The 20,245-nt window shown below is 41.8% G+C and overlaps 1 protein-coding gene across 12 annotated transcripts in view; it reads right to left on the reverse strand.

The window, feature by feature from the left end:
* MECOM (MDS1 and EVI1 complex locus) overlaps nucleotides 1-20,245 on the reverse strand; it is a 740,730-nt gene that overhangs the window by 40,478 nt on the left and 680,007 nt on the right. For 4 of the 12 annotated variants that reach the window (XM_060242462.1, XM_060242469.1, XM_060242467.1 and 1 more), the window contains exons 4-8: nucleotides 16,104-16,206; nucleotides 15,758-15,974; nucleotides 12,194-12,341; nucleotides 10,050-10,206; nucleotides 3,524-3,577 (exon numbers count right to left, since the gene is read on the reverse strand). In XM_060242462.1, the coding sequence (XP_060098445.1) occupies nucleotides 3,524-3,577; nucleotides 10,050-10,206; nucleotides 12,194-12,341; nucleotides 15,758-15,974; nucleotides 16,104-16,206 (679 nt within the window). The remainder of the gene's footprint in view (nucleotides 1-3,523; nucleotides 3,578-10,049; nucleotides 10,207-12,193; nucleotides 12,342-15,757; nucleotides 15,975-16,103; nucleotides 16,207-20,245) is intronic. The other 8 variants (XM_060242466.1, XM_060242473.1, XM_060242471.1 and 5 more) reach the window with 3 other exon arrangements.

Below are 20,245 nucleotides of genomic sequence, written 5' to 3' on the forward strand. Positions count from 1 at the left end.
ATCTCAGGATTGATGCTCATTTTTCTCTTCCCCCTTCCCCCACCCCCTTGGAACCCACCCCTCTGTTTCAAATAAGAGTTATCTGAAATATCTTATACCGTACATGAAAATAGCTCCATCCTAAACAAGTTTAAGCAAAAATAAGCACCACTGGGATATACTTCCTAGAACCACTGGTTAAAAAACTGAAGCCAATTGAAAAGGCCAAATACGATTATCAGAGAACTTGTTGAAAGCCACTCCCCGAATCCAAATCAGCTATGAGACAACAGAATGAGAAAATCCCCACAGTCATTACCTATAAAAGTCAACAATGTCATATAAATGTTTTAATGTTCACAATATTTTACAGCCTCTTTGCAAAAGCCATAGCACATGTGCACCAACATGAGATGCTTATGATCAGGGGTGGCATTCTAGCAGGAGCTCCTTTGCATATTAGGCCACACACCCCTGATGTAGCCAATCCTTCAAGAGCTTACAGTAGGCCATGTACTAAGAGGGCCTAAACTCTTGGAGGATTGGCTACATCAGGAGTGTGTGGCCTAATATGCGAAGGAGCTCCTACTAGAATTCCACCCCTGCTTATATGTCCTTTTTTGATTCAAGAGCCCCCAGTCTGCTAATCATGACTCTTTTTTAAGCAGTATGGTGCTCATAATGAATATGATTGCTGCTGTTGACTGGGAAATGACACAAAAATCTCAGGTCCCCATGTGACTCTTTTGCATATCTCCAGGGTACTTATGTCCCTGAACGTATGCCATAGTGATGTGTAGAGACCCTGATTAAAACAAGCCATGATTACAGAATAAATTGAAGAAGGAAGGAGGAGGAGGGAAAAATGCAAGAAACACTTCTATGTTTATTGGTAACATGACCCCATGATTTACTTCATTCACTGCTCTTTTCTATAATGTCTGGATAGAAAACACCTCAGTTGGAGGGTCCCAGTACTGATTTCAAAGTATAGCCATGACATAGTACTGAACCACTCTGAGAAATAAGGCAGGGCTGTTCTCTATGCTGTGATCAAGAGAGACATTTGCTATGCTTATTACTACGACTGGCACCATCATACAATGCACTGAACACACTAGTGAGTGTCAACCTTTGGCAGGGTTTCCGCTTAGCTTTGATAACTAGAGAGTTTCCTCAAAATCAATGTTAAGCAATATTACCCAATTACATTTTTTTTTTAAAAAACCCCCAGCTTCCTTTGGTTTCGGCAGCTTAACTTTTGCTCGGCTTGCATTATATCATAGGTTCTTGCCCTTCACACATCAAAGCCGTACAACAATGCACATTGTGAATTCTGAGACCTTCTTAACAATTATTCTCGTGGTTTCAGACAGATTGACATAATTTACAATGGATCTATTTTAAGCCCGCAAAGGAAACTGAATTGAATGTATCCCATCCTGCACTCTTGGTTCCCATGAACTATAATCACGTCCTCTGACTTCCACTCGCACCGCTGCCGGTGCTAACCTTCCTGCTCTTATAAAGCTTACCCTTGAGAAACCTGCCTGCTTGTTGTCATGTCTTAAATGTTTACTCTTGTAGCTGTCTGTTCCCATCACAACAACAAAGACATCCATTGTTTGAGAAGGGCCTGATTCCACCTGGTGTGGATCGTGTGGTATCTCTCAGACAACAGAAGAGCAGTATTTGCAGGACTGGAGAAAAGCCAAATTGCTGTACGATGCAGGAAGGACGTTATCACCCTATATTGGCTGATGTTCCTGTATGGTATCTTTTATTCACAAGGAATGTTCTGGCTAAAGAAATTCTTAATTTTTAAAAAAAACAAAAACAAAACCTTGCCCACATGAGAATACAAATGGGTTTGGATTTGTCTTCTAAGCGTGGTGATTTTTCCTTTTATTTGAGGCCACGTTCAAGTCAGATGAAACATCTATGGAATCTCATCGTTAAATCGTTGGATCAGTAAATTGAATTTGGAACATTTTTTTCCTTTCTGTGCCTAATGCGCTGCACACTTTATGCAAATAGCCTCCTTCTATCAACAGTCCTCTGAACTTTCAGAAGCATTCCCGCGATTGATTTTTATGGCATTAATTCAATTGCCTAAAGCAAAGCAAAGTTCTTGACTGGTCTGCAGAATGATCCGCAGGCACGAGCTGCAGTTGCGGTGCTGAAACAGAAACAGGACTAGGCTGGGCTGAGATGCCTGGACTAAAAGATTTAAAGAGAAATGCCCATGTTGTTGTGCAGGCAGGTAGGACTCATGTGGCTCATAGCTTGGCAAGGTTGGAGAAAAATTGTGAAATGGATGGCAGAGTATGAATTGTTGTGAAGGGTTAAGTAAACTCCATTTCTAGACTAGCACAAGTGTGCCATGAGACAAAGCATAGTGAAGGAGGTAACCCTGGGATGGGTGGGAGTCGTTATAAAAATCTGGCTGTTCTAATGAAGAGGATCTCAAGGCTGGGAAGATCTTTCTCTGCCTGAGACTTTGTAATGACTCTACCAATTTGAGTAGGTAATGCTGGGCTAAATGGGTTGTTGGTCTGATTGGCTGTAAGCAGGGCTTTTTTTTTGTAGCAGGATCTCCTTTGCATAGTTTGGTGTATTGGTTAAGTGTGAGGACTCTTATCTGGGAGAACCAGGCTTGATTCCCCACTCCTCCACTCACAGCTGCTGGAATGGCCTTGGGTCAGTCGTAGCTTTTACATAGCTGTCCTTGAAAGGGCAGCTTCTAGGAGAGCTCTGTCAGCCTCACCCACCTCACAGGGTGTCTGTTATGGGGGAGAAAGATAAAGGAGATGGTGAGCCGCTCTGAGACTCTGACATTTGGAGTGGAGGGCAGGATATAAATCCAATATCATCATCATATTAGTCACACACCCTTGATGTAGCCAATCCTTCAAAAGGTTACAGGGCGCTTAGTACAAGACCCACTGTAAGCTCCAGGAGGATTGGCTACATCGGGGAGGTGTGGCCTAATATGTAAAGGAGTTCCTGCTACAAAAAAAGTCCTGACTGTAAGACAGGCTCCTGTATTCATAACCCCACCCCAGCCCTATCAGTCTCTTTGATTATTATTGCAAATTCCATGAAAGCTTTTGCTTGAAGCTGAGAGCATATGGAGGGGTTGACCTATTAAAGCAACAGGTATTTAATGTGGCATCCCCGCCCCCACCCCCAACATCTAATAAGGATCTATATTCTACATTCTTACCTCTATTTCAGGTTTCCAAACCAGAGCTCTCATTTCCTGGCCTTTAGACTTTTGTTAACTATTTTTGACCCAGAGCACCTTCTATTGGTCCCTGAGCTGTTTCACCACCAACCTGCCCACAATGTTTTAAACCTTCAGTTGTTCAGTAAGAAGAAATTAGCTCAGAGTGCAAAAAAAAAGGTTTGCATATTTTCTGCTTATTAAACAAATCACTGTTAAGTGGTATTTTTAATACATTCCCCCATCTCTTCTGTTCCAGCATGTGGTTTCTATTTGGGCAAGCTGGAGGTTTTATGAAGGCAGGCAGTGTGTAATTACCTTTGTGTTGGTGAGATGGTGTTGGTGAGTTTTCTCCCAAGCTAGGGCAGCATACTGTAACGAGAGACAGTTGCCATAAACAGACGGGGAAGGTACAGCGTGGTGTGTGGCCTTTTTGCTGGGAACCAGATATCTCTGCTCGAGGTGACCCTCTACCCCCAGCCACAATCGCTCACAAAATCCTAGCCTGACATGTGATCCTTAAATTCTTTTGTTCTGTAATTACATGGCAATTATTGGTAATTGTCCTAAGGTTTTTTTTTGTTCCTTCAGTCCATCACCCCTTGAGTTTCAAAAATCACAGTTGCACTTTGGTTTTTGCCTGCACAAATTAATAAAAAAAAAAAATTAAAAACCAGAGATGGATTTTCCCATGACTTTTAATTTTTAAAAGAGTGGCAGAGCATCTGAATTTCCTTTTAAAAGATGAAACTTGAGCTGCAGTATATGCACGGTCCCTATATGGCTGGGAAGCTATTGTTCACTAATTATTTTATTTTCACAAATATTTTTTTTAAAAGACTGCCCTCTGATATTGTGCAGAGAAACACAAATCATTAAAAGGATGCTTGTAACAGGGTCCTGTTAATTATGTTCTTCACTAGCTTTAAATAAGCCTAAGCACAAATAAATAAAGAAATCCGAGGGCAGGCCCATGGGCCTCAGAGGGATTCTTTTAAGCCATTAAAAATCATGTTGATATATTATTGAGACTGGAGGCTTACACAGATTCATTCGACTGCTCCCTTGATGAATGTATAGTGTATGTTCCTGTGTAGTGAAGAAGTTAATTCGAAAGCTACAGGAAGCTGATCATCAGTTCTCAAGAGCCTGAACCACAAGTCCCCACGGGCTGATATGAAACTGCAGTCCGGCCCCTCTCTCCATTAAATGGGCTTCCTGTTTGACCCCACACCTCCACACTGTGTGTCTGGCCTGGGTTCCACGGCCTAGTTGTGCAACATAGCCAGCTTAAAATCCTTTCAGTGGAGATTGCTTTGGGAGCTGTTTCTGTATTCAATATAAAGACTTGCATAATAGGGAAAACCACAACATGCTGTTTAGCTTGGTATCAGAACAGGAGGGGCAAGACACGGAATTGGGAAGGATTAAAAGTGACCCAAACTCCTTTGGAGTGACATAAATACATTACAGAAGCAGCAGGGAGGCAGCGTTTCACAACAGAGGAAAAATTTTCCCCAGAGATGCTACAAAAACAGATACGTGGGCCAACGGTGTATCCTTTTTCATGTTGGTTCGTGCAATGTCTGAAGCTACCTTCCACTTGCATTCTAAATATTCGTTTTAACAAATATTTACACTTGCATTTCAAATATTCATTTTTGCAAAAGAATTTATTTGGGCAGAGACTAACCGGGTTAATCAATACTTTGGTTAATACTAATGAAGGATTAAGGCTTTGGATATTTATACTAATGGTGACTATGGCTATGGGGTTGGGGAAAAAGGAGAGAGGGGACCTGCAGATATTTATTTCATTTTCATCCCACCCTTCCACAAGAAAGGGCACTTAAGGAGCTCCATATTGCAGACAGGGGGAAGGGGCACAGTGAATCTCGGAGTGCCTCAATTCACTGAATTTTAATTCAATCCAGGGAAGGGTATTTGGGACATTTTAGAAAAATCCCAAGCATCTCTTCATTCTCTTGCCCTCATTTAGGTTTCATCCTGCATTGCAACAGGAGAAGTCATAGGCAATGTTCCCTCTAAGCTGTGAAGTCTTGTGAGCAGAAATTATACTTTGTGAACTACTAGCATTAAAGTTGTGAGCTACTGTATAAATTAGTTTGCTTTGGGGGCATTTTTCATGAGCTAACACAAAAATGTGTGAGCCAGAGGCTAAAAAATGGTGAGCTAGCTCACACTAACTCAGCTTAGAAGGAACACTGGTCATAGGCAATCCTAGGATCCAGCTTTGGCAGCAACAGGAATATTTAGAATGCTGCAGGTCAGCAGAGCTGGAATTTTTAGATGATTCTAGTTGACAAGAAATCTGTAGTCAAAGAACTGTCTGAATGGTTCAAATCAGTAGAAGAAATTTAGTTCAGTCTCCACTCCCATTCATTAACTTTTGAGCCATTGTTATTCTGCCTACCCATCTTTTAATCATCTTACATCTTAGCTCTTCAGTCCTTTAACCTCCCTATGCCCCAGGATTTATTTCTCATTCTTGACTTGCCCTGATGTGATATTTTACTCCTCAACTGACAATGTTCATCTGCTTCACAGAAACTGGGTGGGGTAAACTGTTTAATTCCCAGAATGACAGAGTATTCCATGCCAGCTCTGCCAGTCAGTGTAAACAGCTATCTTTACATCGAGTTCATAGGAGTGTAAAGTAACTACTTTATAAGAATTTTGCTCCACTTAAATCAAATATAGCACTGAAATAAATATATAAACAAACAAATAACAAGCACACTATCCTTTAGATTAGGGGTCTCCAAGGCTTTTTTTTTTTTTGTAACAGGAACTTCTTTGCATATTAGGCCACACACCCCTGATGTAGCCAATCCTTCAAGAGTTTACAGTGTTAGTACAGGGCCTACTGTAAGCTCCAGGAGGATTGGCTACATCAGGGGTGTGTGGCCTAATATGCAAAGGAGTTCCTGCTGCAAAAAAAGCCCTGGGGTCTCCAACATTTTTGAGCCTTCAGAATTTTGACACATGGTGGTGGGCACTGGGCACAACTGCAAAACCTAAACAAAAGGGTAAAATCAAGAATTTTTCATGACATAATGCTGCAAGGGTAAGGAAAAGTTGCACATGCCCACATTGCATGAACTTCAGACAGCCACAGTCCTCCCCACACACACACATGTGGAAAACACCCCCCCCCCCCAGATGCAGGCTTCTTCTTTTGATTTCTTCCTTCAGTTATTTAAAAGTTCAACAACACAGCCCATTCTGTGGTTGGTATGATAACATCCCACAGTGGGAATCTCACAATGGAAGTATAGCTGCTCCTGTTTAAGTGATGAGGCAACAGCTGCTGTTTTATGACCAGCAAAGAAATTTAATGTGAGGGGCAAAATAAACACAATAATCACAAGAAGAAGCTCATTTGTATAATGAGGAAGATGGAAATTTGACTCCTCTCCTCTGTAATTTATTTTACTCAGAGCTTTTTTTTTGTAGAAAAAGCCCAGCAGGAGCTCATTTGCATATTGGACCACACCCCTGATGTCACCATTTTTGGCACAGGGCTTTTTTGTAGGAAAAGTCTAGCAGGAACTCATTTGCATATTAGGCCACACTCCCTGACACCAAGCCAGCCATAACGGTGTCCCTGTGTGTTCCTGCTAAGAAAAAAAAAAGCCCTGATTTTACCTAATAGTTTAACTAGCTTGAAGACAAGATGTGGATAAAAAGGCAGCTTAATCTCAGCAACTCCCCCCAACTTTTCATAACTATGTTTTCATGGAGTGAAATATTGAGTTATTTTTACTTCTGCGTAGAGGTTGTTCTAAGGCTACTACAGTTAGCTTCTTGGTTTAAGATTTCGATTAATATTTTAAGGTTGTTATGTTATATATACACAATTAAAATGTTATAGGTAATATTTTAGATATTACAGTATGGAATTGTAAGCTGCAGTGGAGATAAAACTTTGGCAGGAAGTGTAAGACGTAAATGCTGTATATAATTCATTTCTAGACATTTAATTAGGATGGAAGATGATACATGATAAGGACTTTTATGACCTTAATTCTGGAGGAGGACAGCTAATGAAACACTCTATTATGATTAGGTCAAGAAGGATTTTAGGTTGTGTTTATGTATAAAGAGTCCTTCCTTCATTTTTGAGCCCTGTTTTGAAATTAGCAATGATCTGGAAAGAGTCCAGTTTTTTTCCAGTGGTTTGCTAAAGGGAAGCTCATTTTGGTGGAATCTTCTTACATTTTATTAGTCACATCCACCAGTAGCTCTTCTTTTCTTCCTGGGGCTACATTAAGAAAAAATAAATAAACTTACAAAAGGTTCAAAGCATAATTAGACTTGGGCTGGGGGAAACTTGCCAGAGCACACAATATAAAATGAGGTTATGAAAGTATTTCCAGAACTGCCCATGGAGCCTCAGATACCCGGAGGCTTCTGACATGAAACATGCAGCAGAAACACCAGAGAGCTCTCCTCTAAAAGCTGGCCTGCACAGGAACCAAAAACAACATTCCTGTGGTGAAGGCTCAACTCTATGCCATAATGCTTAAAGTTCTTGCTATACAGAAGGCAGTTAATGCGTGATGAAAGCCACTATGGCGTCGTGGCTAGGGAGTAGGGCAAGGAGCCGGGACTTCTTAGTTTTAACTTCCATACTTCTGTGAAGCTCACCAGGTAACCTTTGAACCAGTCACACTTTCTCAGTCTAATGCATCTCATGGGCTTACTGTGAGGATAACATGGGCAAGAGAGAACTGTGTCTGCCACCTTGCGCTCTGAGGTCACAGCTCTTCGGTCAGATACAATGAGGCCCCAAAACTGAAATGTGTGACAAGAGGTTTGATGTACTTAGGTTTTGTATAATGCATATATATAGTGGCTCAAATCATATGAGAGCCAGCATGGTGTAGTGTTTAAAATGTTGGATCAGGATCTGGGAAATCCAGGTTTGAATCCCTACTTGTGTCATGGAAGCTTCCTGGGTGACCTAGGGCCAGTCACACAACTCTCAGTCCAGCCCACCTCACAGGGTTGTTGTAAGGACAAAATGGAGGAGAGGAGAATGATGTAAGCCTCTTTGGGCCCCCATTGGTGAAAGGCAGGATATAAATAAAGTAAAATACAATAAAATATCATGTCATGGTTTGTTGATCTGTGACCAAGCCACAAGCTCACATGCTGTCTCCTCCCTTGTGTGCTCAGATTCCTTGATTTTTGCAACAAACCATAGTTTGACATTATATGTTTTGAGGCAAACTACAGTTTGCCTCAAAACAGGAGGAGGAGGGAGGGCATTGCAATGACTGAGAAGAGGAGGAAGTGTCTGATCCTGAGGCTTGCTTGTGGTGGAAAGCGCTGTCAAGTCACAGCTGACTTATGGTGATCTCATAGGCTGCTGAGGCAAGAGATAAGCAGAGGTGGTTTTGCTATTGGCTGCCTCTGCACAGCACCCCTGGACTTCTTGGTGGTCTCCCATCCAAGTACTAACTAGGGCTGACTCGACTTAGCTTGGGAGAGCTGATGAGATCAGGCTAGCCTGGGCCATCTACATCAGGGTAAAGTTCATTTACAAAGTGCCCAACCCTGGTTACATTGGAGCCAGCCCGTGAGACAGCAAACTTCCAGTCATTCAAGCCAAACAGGCCATGTCCATTGCTCTGCTGTTATTTAACACAGGAACAGCCACTGCATTCACAACTGTGAGCTATTTAAAGGTGCCCACCTGCAAAGAACAAAGGAGCAAACTGGATATTTAACTAAGAGGGAAGTTTCCTGTGGGCGACTGGGGGCCAGAAGCATGTAGAGTCAAGCCCTGTCAGTGCTGCAGGGTGAGGGTCTGTTCAGCTAAGATCTGGCCGGTGGTGTCTGCAACAGTTGACAGTCACTGTTGCACTAGCAATCCTTTCTGAACTGAGTGGTTCCAGCATCAATGGTTTATGGCATATCAAGGGTTATTCAGCCTGGCTTGTTCCTGGGCCATTTTAACTTCCCACTCTGCCCCCTGAAAAGCACCAGGGAGATCACAAATAAATCCCATCAGGCCAAGGGCCCCAGAATATTAGAACGATAAAGCTATATCATTTCCACATTTCTATAGGGAACACTAAAGTGAATATCTGCTTGGGGGAAAAGAAACAGAGTACAATGACAATGTGTTAAAACTAGAAATTATACTGTTCATGATTTTTGTAGGTTAGAGCCCAAAAGTACACCTAGACAATGCTTCTTGAGCTAAGCCACTTACAACAGAGGTTGATAATAGTAAGTAAATGGCTTGCCAGGGTGGTAGATAGTTTGGGATCTTGCACCAACACAACGGCTGGTTCTTCTGACCAAAGTCCCCATCCAGCCACAGCTTTTTAGACCCTTTAATTTTAATGAAAGAGTTAATCTTTCAGCATGAGCATCAGGGCCATAGCCAGGATTAGAAAATTTTGGGGGCCCCCCCAGTGGAAGGGGGAGGAGGCAGCAGCAGCAGTAGCTGCAGCTTTCAAGGGGCCGCTCTCCCCTCTGCTGCCCCCTCCCCTGTGACACATATTGAGCAGGAAGGGCAGTGAAACTGATCGACGGGCCCTTTAAATAGCACAAAAGGCTGGCAGCTGCAGCACTGCCCTTCCCCCACAATTTCAGTTGTGGGGAAGGAGAGTGGGGAAGGACACGGTGGGCTAGGAAAGGACCGCCGTGGCCCTACAGCTGCTGCAGCAGCACCCAGGGGCCTCTGGCCCAAAGCTGGGGGCAGGGCCCCCACAGGCCCCCTCATGGCTACGGGCCAGATGAGCATGCTTATCTGAGTGTGAATGCTTCTTGCTTGGAAACAGAAAGGACACAGAAGCATGAGACTTACATATAAAAGGCTTGACACTGCTGTGGATATGTTTGTGCTGTTTGAGGCCTGAAGAAGTAGCAAATGTTTTGCCACACTCTGGACAAGCGTGTGCACGAGCCCCGACGTGCTGCGAACGTATATGCCTCTGGAGGTTGCTGGGGTCCGTGAAAACCTGCTAGGAAATGAGTACTGATTAAACAAGAAACTTTGATGCAAACAACAGGGGCGAGGGGGGAAACAGCAATTTCATAGGATTGTACAGGTCCTAAAATGGGCAAAACTGGGAGAAAGGACAAAAGGTTTTCCACCTCCTTTGACTTTAAGTGGAAGCAATGTCAGGTCCATTTAAGTGTCATGAATACCAATCAAACAAACCCAGAAACTTAATTCACAGAAGTAAGGCGCTGGGAACCTCTTGTAACAGTTAATACTTGTAACAGTTATAACTCTGCACAGTTAATACTTAGAAGTTCCTATCTACACTGTTTACTCACAGCTCATACTTGTCCTGTTATAGATGTGTGTGTGTGTATGCACAGTCATTCCCATCTCTGGATTGCTGCAGCTGCCTTGGGCATAAAACAAAATGGAAGCCATCTTGGGTCATGACAATATGATCGCTAGGGATTTTCCCCACCTCATCTCTAATTTCAAGGGTTTTGTTAACATTTATGGAATCAGTCTCAGTGGGAAAATTGTACATGCATTATCTAAAGCTATGTCAAATAGCAAAATGCTACCAAAATAAACAGTATCTCCCAAGATGTTCTGATATAATCTCCTACAAATGGTCAATCTCCCCCCCCCCACACACACACACACAATTATGCTTCAGTTATGACCCTGAAATAATCTCATAAACATGTCGCAGTTTCAGTTCTGTAGTATAAAATGCTGTGATGTTATGCCTCAAGAAGCCCTATGACACTAGTTTTGGCATTTGTACTGTGACATTTCCTGTGGCATATCAACAATTCTCTTACGTCAGGTGAGAACTAATCCTTAATCCAGTCACTAATGTTTTTTCAACCTAGCTCTCCCAGATCTCAAACAGAGATTCTGTTGCATCTGCGTATTCTTATACATGCAAAAGTACACAGTCTACCATTCTCCTAAACTCTGAGAACCGAGGACCACTATCAAAACCCCCCGTGATGTACCTGTTGCTGGACTGTACCACCTCAGGCAGCAGGAAGTGTAGTCTTACTCGTCAGTGCTTTTATACATTAAAAAAAAAATCTCCCTGCACATTTCAAAGATGCATGTCATGGAGAAGGCTCTATAATTTTCTTGAATATCTAGTTTATATGAACATATGAAGCTGCCTTATACTGAATCAGACCTTTGGTCCATTAAAGTCAGTATTATCTTCTCAGACTTGCAGCGGCTTTCCAGGGTCTCAAGCTGAGGTTTTTTCACACCTATTTGTCTGGACCCTTTTTTGGAGATGCCAGGGATTGAACCTGGGACCTTCTACTTCCCAAGCAGATGCTCTACCACTGAGCCACCATCCCTCCCCCAACTATTCAGAACTATTTTTGTGTTTGTGTGTGTGTAAAAGGGTAAGATTTAAGGTTTATTGGATTTATAGCCCCTCCTCCTCACTGAAGCAGGCTCAGGGCGGCTCACAACCAGTAAAATCAAAACAATTCACTCACATTACTTACATCATAAATTAAAAATTAAACAGTTAAAACAGTCTGGTGCTAATATCAGTTGATATTGTTTCATTTCAGATGGTGTTCAGTATATATTAGATGTCATTGTATGCAAATATTCAGTTCTCTACCTTTATATTCAGTCCTCTACCAGCCCTGACCTGGATAGACCAGGCTAGCCTTATCTTGGGAGATCTTGGAAGCTAAGCAGGGTAGCATTTGGCTAGTATTTGGATGGGAGACCACCAAGGTTGTGACGTGGGGGCAGGCAATGGCAAACTGCCTCACTTGCCTTGAAAACTATATTGGGTTACCATAACTCAGTGGTGACTCGATGGCAAAAACAACAACAAATGTTTGGTATGAAGTGGTACAGCCCAGTAATTAATCCATCACAAGGATGCTGATCATGCCCTTTGGTGTTAAAGTCTGTGCTGAATTTAATCCCGGACCTCATGAAACATGTAATGGAAAAATCCCAGGCACCCTACAAATTCACTGTACCTTGGCACAGTTTTCACATTCATAGTGCTTCCCACTGTCATGTGACATCTGGTGGCGTATCAAGTTGGATTTCCAGTTAAAGGCTTTGGGGCACTGGTCGCACTTGTACTCCCTTTCTTCGGTGTGGGATAGCATGTGCTTTTCTAAGCTGTAAAGATACATTAAAGGTTATAGGAATATCAGAGATTTCTCCTGCTATTCTCTAAAAATAAAGAGGTGAGGAAGACAGATGTTATTAACTCAGAGTCACAGTCATTGTAAAATAAATAGAATATTTAATTATACAAATCCTAGGAATGAACATTGTTTTAAATTTATCTTTACTGAATAACAATGTACACATATCTGAAAATGCATACCTCTTACTGATTCCCCCCCCCACAGATTATAATATAGGAGATGCACTAGAATGTTCAAAAGAGTCACAAGAAAGGCCAAAAATTCCAAGGATCTAGCAAGAAATTATTTTATATAATGAAACAACCTAATTATTTGAAAAATAATACTTTTGCCACAATTCATTTCTTCCTTAAATTAGAGAGGAGGTAGATTAGAATTAAATCAACATTCTTTATGCAAACATTCCTTTTATTGTGTGTAGTCTCTAAAAGCTGGATAGCTAAGGAAAGGGTTTTTTTTTTAATTTACATTTTTCTGGTGTTCTCAAAAATGTTCAAAACAAGTCCACCGTGGACATTTAATGACTATGTGTTGTTTTTTAAAATCAGGGGTAACTCTTGTATCCTTGTTTATCTGCTGCTAGTTCTTTAATACCTGCAGCTCTTTAGTTTGTTTTATTGCTATTGGGTTGGATCCAAAGACTTCCTGCTCTCAGAAAAAATAGCTGTAAAAAGCAGTTCTCATTTGGGGGGGGGGGGGAGGAGAGAGAGAGAATGCCTTTAGGTATGTACCCTTTGTAAACATAGCCAATGCATCTTTTCTATAATATTCAAAAGAAGATGCTTTCACTTGGTATCTTCTTCATTCCAGCATGTACCAATCGAATGGGATATTGTCAGTTTTAGCAATGTTACACACATGAAGCTGCCTTACACTGAATCAGACTTTTGGTCCATCAAGGTCAGTACTGTCTAAGACTGGCAGTGGCTCTCCAAGGTTTCAGGCAGACGTCTTTCACATCACCTACTGCCCGGTCCTTTTAACTGGGGATGCCAGGGCTTGAACCTGGGATCTTCTGCATGCTAAGCAGATGCTCTATCACTGAGTCACAGCCCCTCCCCAATGGATGTTCTATCTATTGACTGCTTTTCATTCTATAAAAGCCAAGAGACTGAGATTTCTTTTGAATCTCTTCAAAGACTCTGATCTGCCACTACTAAATTTGTCATGTTTCTCATCTTAAGTTAATATGACTGTTGTTTCCTTTCATAATATTTAACGTCAAATTTACTGTTGGTTTCACTATTATTCCCCAACGCAGATGTAAAGTAGTACTTTCTTTTTTTGGAGGGAGGGGTTCCTATTAATTACATATGCTCACAAGCGTGTATATATGCTAGCAATCTCTTCTGCCTTCAACTGTTCCTGTCATGTACCAGCTTTTAAATAATTTAAATGTTTTTCAGCTGGGCTGCCTCGGGGATAATTTCCCGCTTCTCTCACTCACACCAGCAAAGTAATTTATAATTTCTCTTCATGGGATTCCACCCTCCCCCCCCCCCCACCCCTGGAGTTTGCTTCAAGCCTTTAATGACCCTTTAAGGTCTTCTCAAAAGATGAGTTTTCAGGTCGAGAAAAGTACAACTCTTGTCCATCTATTGTGTAAAGTCCAGACATCTTCCCTCCAAGGTTGTGTTTTTCTTGCACAACTCATTTGCATATTAGGCCATACCGCCTGATGCCAAGCCAGACAGAACTGTCTTCCTGTTCACTCCTGCTCAAAAAAAGCCCTGATTTTAGATAAGGATCATGGCTAAATGTGGAAACCAGTCCTGACTCTGCCCACCACTGTCACCCCTAGACTATTTATGGACTCTTTTTCAGTTGTGTTGTAGCCCTGTGGATGGCTGACCTACTGAAGTGCCATAGGACTCAGGCAGGTGATCAGTTGACCTACAGAAGTGTCACATGGTCAGTTTCTCTCAGAGTTGATGGGACAGGGCTGGATAAGGTACATTAAAAAGGATAATTTCTAAGAAAAAAAATTTTTTGGGCTTTGGCTGATGTGCTTAAACTATCAGCTAGGCAAGCAAGGAGACACACATGTAGTACCTAGGCTGTCTTTCGGAGATCCTTTGTTATACTGTTGTCAACTAAAGAGCTAAGGTTTTGATACCAGATATTCTAAAACTATATACAATCAATGCATGTAGTATCATGACTTTGTTCTCAGTATTTATGGTGGACAAGAAGTAAACATATGGGTTGTATAGATGAAATCTGATATGTTCTGCATATAATTTGTCAGTTTTACCCACAAAGGAGCTTTCTATGTATGGAGGCAGGCACGATGGGGCTGACAGCCACAATAATCTTTATGCACCCCTCCCCTTAAGATTCATGCTTTTTATGAGTGCTACATTTGAATATAAGAGAAGCATCTTAATGTCCTAATTCCCAGCATTGTGTCCCAGTTCCCACGATTCTAACAAGGAAGGGTGGGGCTTGACTTTTCACAGGATTGTTTTCAAGATGCATCCAAGAAATTGTCCCCCCCCCCCTTTTTTTCCAGCCTATGTGTATACATACGGGAATACTTGGCCTTGTACTAAATGATTTTGTTAATAAGGTTTTGTTAGCTTCATGAGCTAACCCCTTTTATGTACGGCCACAGGGTGTGGGGAGGGGGACGTGACACAAGTTTATCATTCTGTGAAGAGTGCGTACTTCCATGTTAGGGACCAGATCATGACCCTACAGTTTCTTCCAAAAGAACACAAATTGAAGAGGTCTGCTATGTATTCTAATTTTTTTACAGGTTCATATAATTCTGTACCAAAATTTCTACTCAGAAAAGTGAACTTTGCTAACATCTATCTATCTATCTATCTATCTATCTATCTATCTATCTATCTATCTATGCATTAGACAAAATGTATTTGATTTGTCATATATCCTCTTGCCAGCCAATGGAAATTCTACTCTGCTTGCTAGCAGGGAGCGGCCAAGGCTCAGGGGTAGAACCTACGTTTTGAGTGCAGAAGCTCTCAGGTTCAGTCTCTGGCATTGCCAGTTAAAGATTCTCAGGTAGCAGGTGCTGGGAAAGAACTTTCTCTACCTCAAGATGGTGGGCGGTTGGGCAGCCATGATGGTCTGCTTTAGAAAAGCAAGATTTGACATTAGTAGCACCTTAAAGGGCATCAAAATCTTCCAGATTTCTAGAGTCAAAGCTGACAAAAAATTGCCTCTTGAAAGCTTGTACCCTTGAAAAATCTTGTTCTTTAAGGTGCTTCTGGACAGTGGACTTGAATCTTGCCCTTTGCTACCTGAATCTGAATGGATGATACTGAGATAGATGAATCAATATAAAAAGGAGGCTGTTGATATTCCCAAATCTGACCATCTCTGCATAGTTGCTTTCATTTTAAAATGCCCAATTCCTACCTTTGTACATCCGAGAACACCTGATCACACTCCTTGCACTCTTGGATATCTTGCATATCATGGAGGTCATTCTCCTTGTCAAGCTTTGGCTGAAATTCCTCTTCCACCATGGAAAATGCTGAGTGAGGTGTGCTGCATGGGAATTTCTGATGGTCCACCAGTTGTGCCTTGGACTCAAACAGCTGGTCACAGTCTTCACACCGATACTGACGCTCCTCTGTAAAGCAAATTGGTTGTCATTCTCAATAGGGTTTCCATGAATGCAAGAAGATATGCTTCTCCTAAGCATTTATTATTAGGGAAGTTCTGGTATAAAATTTGGTAAGTGCCATAAGAAACTGCTGACCATGAATGTCTGGTGCCATTGTTTCATGTGAATAGTCTTCCGTCTTCATGAACAGAAGGAGTTCTTCTCCAGGTTCAATGTCTCTGACAACTCTGTAATATATCTGAAAAACAGAATTGCAATGAGCTGCCATAAGCACACAGTAACGAATGAGATTTTTTCTACAGTAATATTTATTTAGATGTTTCTGCAAAGGCTTCTTGTTTCAAGCCCAGACATGAGGTCAAAGTAGCCATAACTGTATGAAAGGCTACAGAAAGTGTTCCCTCTAAGCTGAGTTAGTGTGAGCTAGCTCACAGATTTTTAGCCTCCAGCTCACACCTTTTTGTCTTAGCTCAGGAAAAATGGTCCCAGAGCACAATAATTTATGCAGTAGCTCATAACTTTAATACCAGCAGCTCACAAAGTAGAGTTTTTGCTCACAAGACTCTACAGCTTAGAGGGGACATTGGTACAAAAGTCTTATCCTTTAGGGGCTGGCCTTAGGTCAGTGCTTGTTCTGTTTTATTTACGTTTTATTGATTGCTTGCCACTTGGATCTGATGCCACCCCCAAGAACCCTCCAGTTGTGGCATGAGAAGAAAACTTTAAAAATAAATAGCTAATAAATCAACAGAAATTCCGTGTAGCTGTGCTGGTTCCCAAGAAAAACCCAAAAACAAAAGGCACGTCATCCTGTTTATCAAGACCAATCAAAATTATATGAGCTTTCTGACTTCTCCAGAACTCAAAAATGGCACAGGGCATACCATGGCCCCCCAGATTTGATATCTGGAATGCCCAGCTTAAAAAGGGATCTCAGGCAGTAGGGCTGGGAAAATCTTCTACCCAAGAGCTTGGATTGCTGGAGTTAAGAGTACTGTGCAAAATGAACCCGTGGTCTGGCTCGATGGAAGCTGATTCATATGTTCAATACATAGTGATATGCTGAACACTTCCTGGACTGACCCCAAAGCTGTTTTTCTTTGAGTTCTTATGCAATGAAAAAGATATACTTCCTTGAAGAAATATGTTGAAAAATACACTGTGTGACAAGGAGAAGATTGTTAATGCCCTCTGTCAATTCACAAATCTTTCCTTAATATGGACTGTTCAAGCAATGGACTGAAAAAAACCCCAATTTCTGTGCAGCTCTGGCCAGTGGGGAGACAGATGTATTCAAATGCAATTCTCTCTTCTTCTTTTTTTCAAATTTACAACCAAGGACATAATACACATGGCTTCTCTCAGTTTACAGAAGCAGAAGTGAATGGTAATTCCATGGAGGCAATCGGAGTGGAGCCAAGTGCAGAAGGAGAATCCAGCCAAGGCTTGGATCCTATGACTGTATTCTGTGCATGCTGGACAGCCTCTGCTGTGGAACGCACTTCTTCCACTGCTAGTACTTCTACCCATGTGAGAGCTCACTGAAAAATACTGACATAGGGAAGAGCTAGCAGCAGAGAAAATGTACTTCGCAGCAGAGGCTGTCCTATGCAAAGAGAATGGAGTCATAGAATCCCCTATATTGTAACATTGGGAAACATTGGATTAATCATAAAGAACAATTTATGTGCCCTGACCTGGAAAGCCCAGGCAAGCCTGATCTTGTCAGATCCTGGAAGTTAAGCAGGACCGACCCTGGCAAGTACTCGGAAGGGAGACCTCCAGGTTTTTTTTTTTTTGGTAGAAAAAGCCCAGTAGAAACTCATTTGCATATTAGACCCCACCCCCTGACACCAAGCCAGCTGGAACTGCATTCCTGTGCATTCCTGCTAAAAAACCCAACAACCCTGGAGACCAGGAATACCAGGGTCATGGCACAGAGGCAGGCTGCCTAGCCACCTCTCTGAATGTCCAAGCTCCACTAGAGATCACCAGAAGTCACCATGACTTCCAGACATGCAAGCACACACGCAAATGCTAAAACAACAACAACAATTTATGCAAGCAGAATATCTGAATATCACTTGGAAGTGCCTGAACAATATGGACTATGGGGAAGTACCCCACCATCTTGAGGTCTCACTCCAGCGTAAGTAGACAAGGGGGGCCACATCCCCACAACAGAGCAAGTGCTTTCATTAAAGAAAACCCCAGGTTCAGTCCCCAGCACTTCTACATATAGGATCTCAGGTAGCAAATGCTTTGAAAAACCTCTGCCCAAGCTCCAGAGAGCCACTTCCAATTAAGAGCAGATGATACTAAGTATGGTTGCCAACCTCCTGGTAGACTTTGGAGATCTCCTGGAATTAACACTGGTCTCCAGACTTCAGAGATCAGGTTTCTTGGAGGAAATAGAAGCTTTTGAGGGTGGACTTTATGGCATTGTACCATGCTGAGGCCCCTCCCCGCCTGAAACCCTGCCCTACCCAGGCTCTACCCCCAAATCTGCAGAAATTTCCCAATCTGGAGTTGGCAAGCCCAATACTGAGCTAGATATCTCAATAGACTGATTCAGTATAAGGCAGCTTTGTCCATTCATGTAATTTTTTTCATTTGCAGTTTGAAAATAATTTAAATACATAATTCATCTGATCTCAAATGCTCAATGGGTAACAAAGGGGGGGGGGATTACAAATAGCCAAATCAAAGAGCATCAGATTCAAATTCTGAGATCTGGGCTTAACCATAACTTCCAAAAGTTGTCCCAATTAAACTGCCTCAATCACCCAAAAGCTGGTAAATTGCCAAAGAAAAAGAATCCCAGAGTTTAGAATCCTGGTTTGTGGGAAGCCAACAAACTCCAGTTGGGCCAGGCATAATGGTGAACAGCATGAGATGCAGGCAACCAAATATTTGCTCCCCTAATAAAAGCCTTTACTGAACCTTCATAATACCAAGCTGCTTTTTCTAGAGCTGCCCCTCAGGCACCAGATGGCTGGGCTCTAATAAGAATTTTTAGAGAAATAATATCAGTAACATATTCAAAAGCCATCATGTGCTCAACAGGAAACCCTCATTTGCGATCAGTTGAGGCCTTTACAAATGGCCTTAATCAAGAAGAGCTTTGCTAGGGTTGCCAGTCCCCAGTTGGGATAGAATACAATTTGAGAGAGGTCACTATAATGGATTACACAACAAAAAATGCAAGCTAGTGACCAATTTACTAAGAAATATATAGAAATCAGTCCAAATGTCCAAAACATGTATATTCAAGTCCCAAAATAGTGTGGTGACAAGCCAATCGATCAAGTACTTGTTTCTTTCCAGTCTTCATCAGACCTGGGACCACTAACAAAAGAAAATATTATACAAAAATATCAGAAGGACATTCAGACACCACCAACCCTCTTCCAGTGAATTGCATTTCTCCATATGGACTGAATATGGCCAATGATTTGACATGTTTTTTATGAATGGTCTTCTTTATAATATTATGAGTGCTGTGCTTAATTTGCCTGTATAAATTATGGGATTTGATATTCTTTGTATGGAATATTTTGTATGTTGTATCTGCTGTGATATAGTTTGTGGTGTTTGTGTCTTTTAGCATGTTGCATTAGAAATATGTTACTTTACCTTTAAGAGGTTTGTGTAATGGCAGCTGTAAATGAGATGTTTGCCTTTTTAAACATGTTAGTTGCACCATTAGGATGCGCAAGAAGCCACATATTGAGCTGTAGCCAATGTGAAATTGCTGCTGGAGACGCTCTGCGTCCCTCTTTTTTGAAAATTGTGTAAAGAATCTATATAATTGAATCAATATGTAAGCACTGGAAGAGGGTTGGTGGTATCTGAATGTCCTTCTGATATTTTTGTATAATATTTGCTTTTGCTAGTGGTCCCAGGTCTGATGAAGACTGGAAAGAAACAAGTACTTAATTGATTGGCTTGTCACCACACTACTTTGGGACTTGAATATACATGTTTTGGACATTTGGACTGATTTCTATATACTTCTTAGTAAATTGGTCACTAGCTTGCATTTTTTGTTGTGTAATCCCCAGTTGGGAACAGGGGATCCCCTGGCTTGGAGGCCCTCCCTCTACTTCAGGGTTATCAGAAAGTGTGTGGGGGGAGGGAGATTGAACATCTGCTGGGCACACCATTATACCTTATGGAGACTGGTCCCATAGAGTATAACAATCCATGGGTATCTGGGGCTCTTGGGATGTTATTTTTCAAGGAAGAGGCACCAAATTTTCAATATAGCATCTGGT

Source organism: Heteronotia binoei, chromosome 6, assembly GCF_032191835.1.
Source record: "Heteronotia binoei isolate CCM8104 ecotype False Entrance Well chromosome 6, APGP_CSIRO_Hbin_v1, whole genome shotgun sequence".
Classification (NCBI taxonomy): domain Eukaryota; kingdom Metazoa; phylum Chordata; class Lepidosauria; order Squamata; family Gekkonidae; genus Heteronotia; species Heteronotia binoei.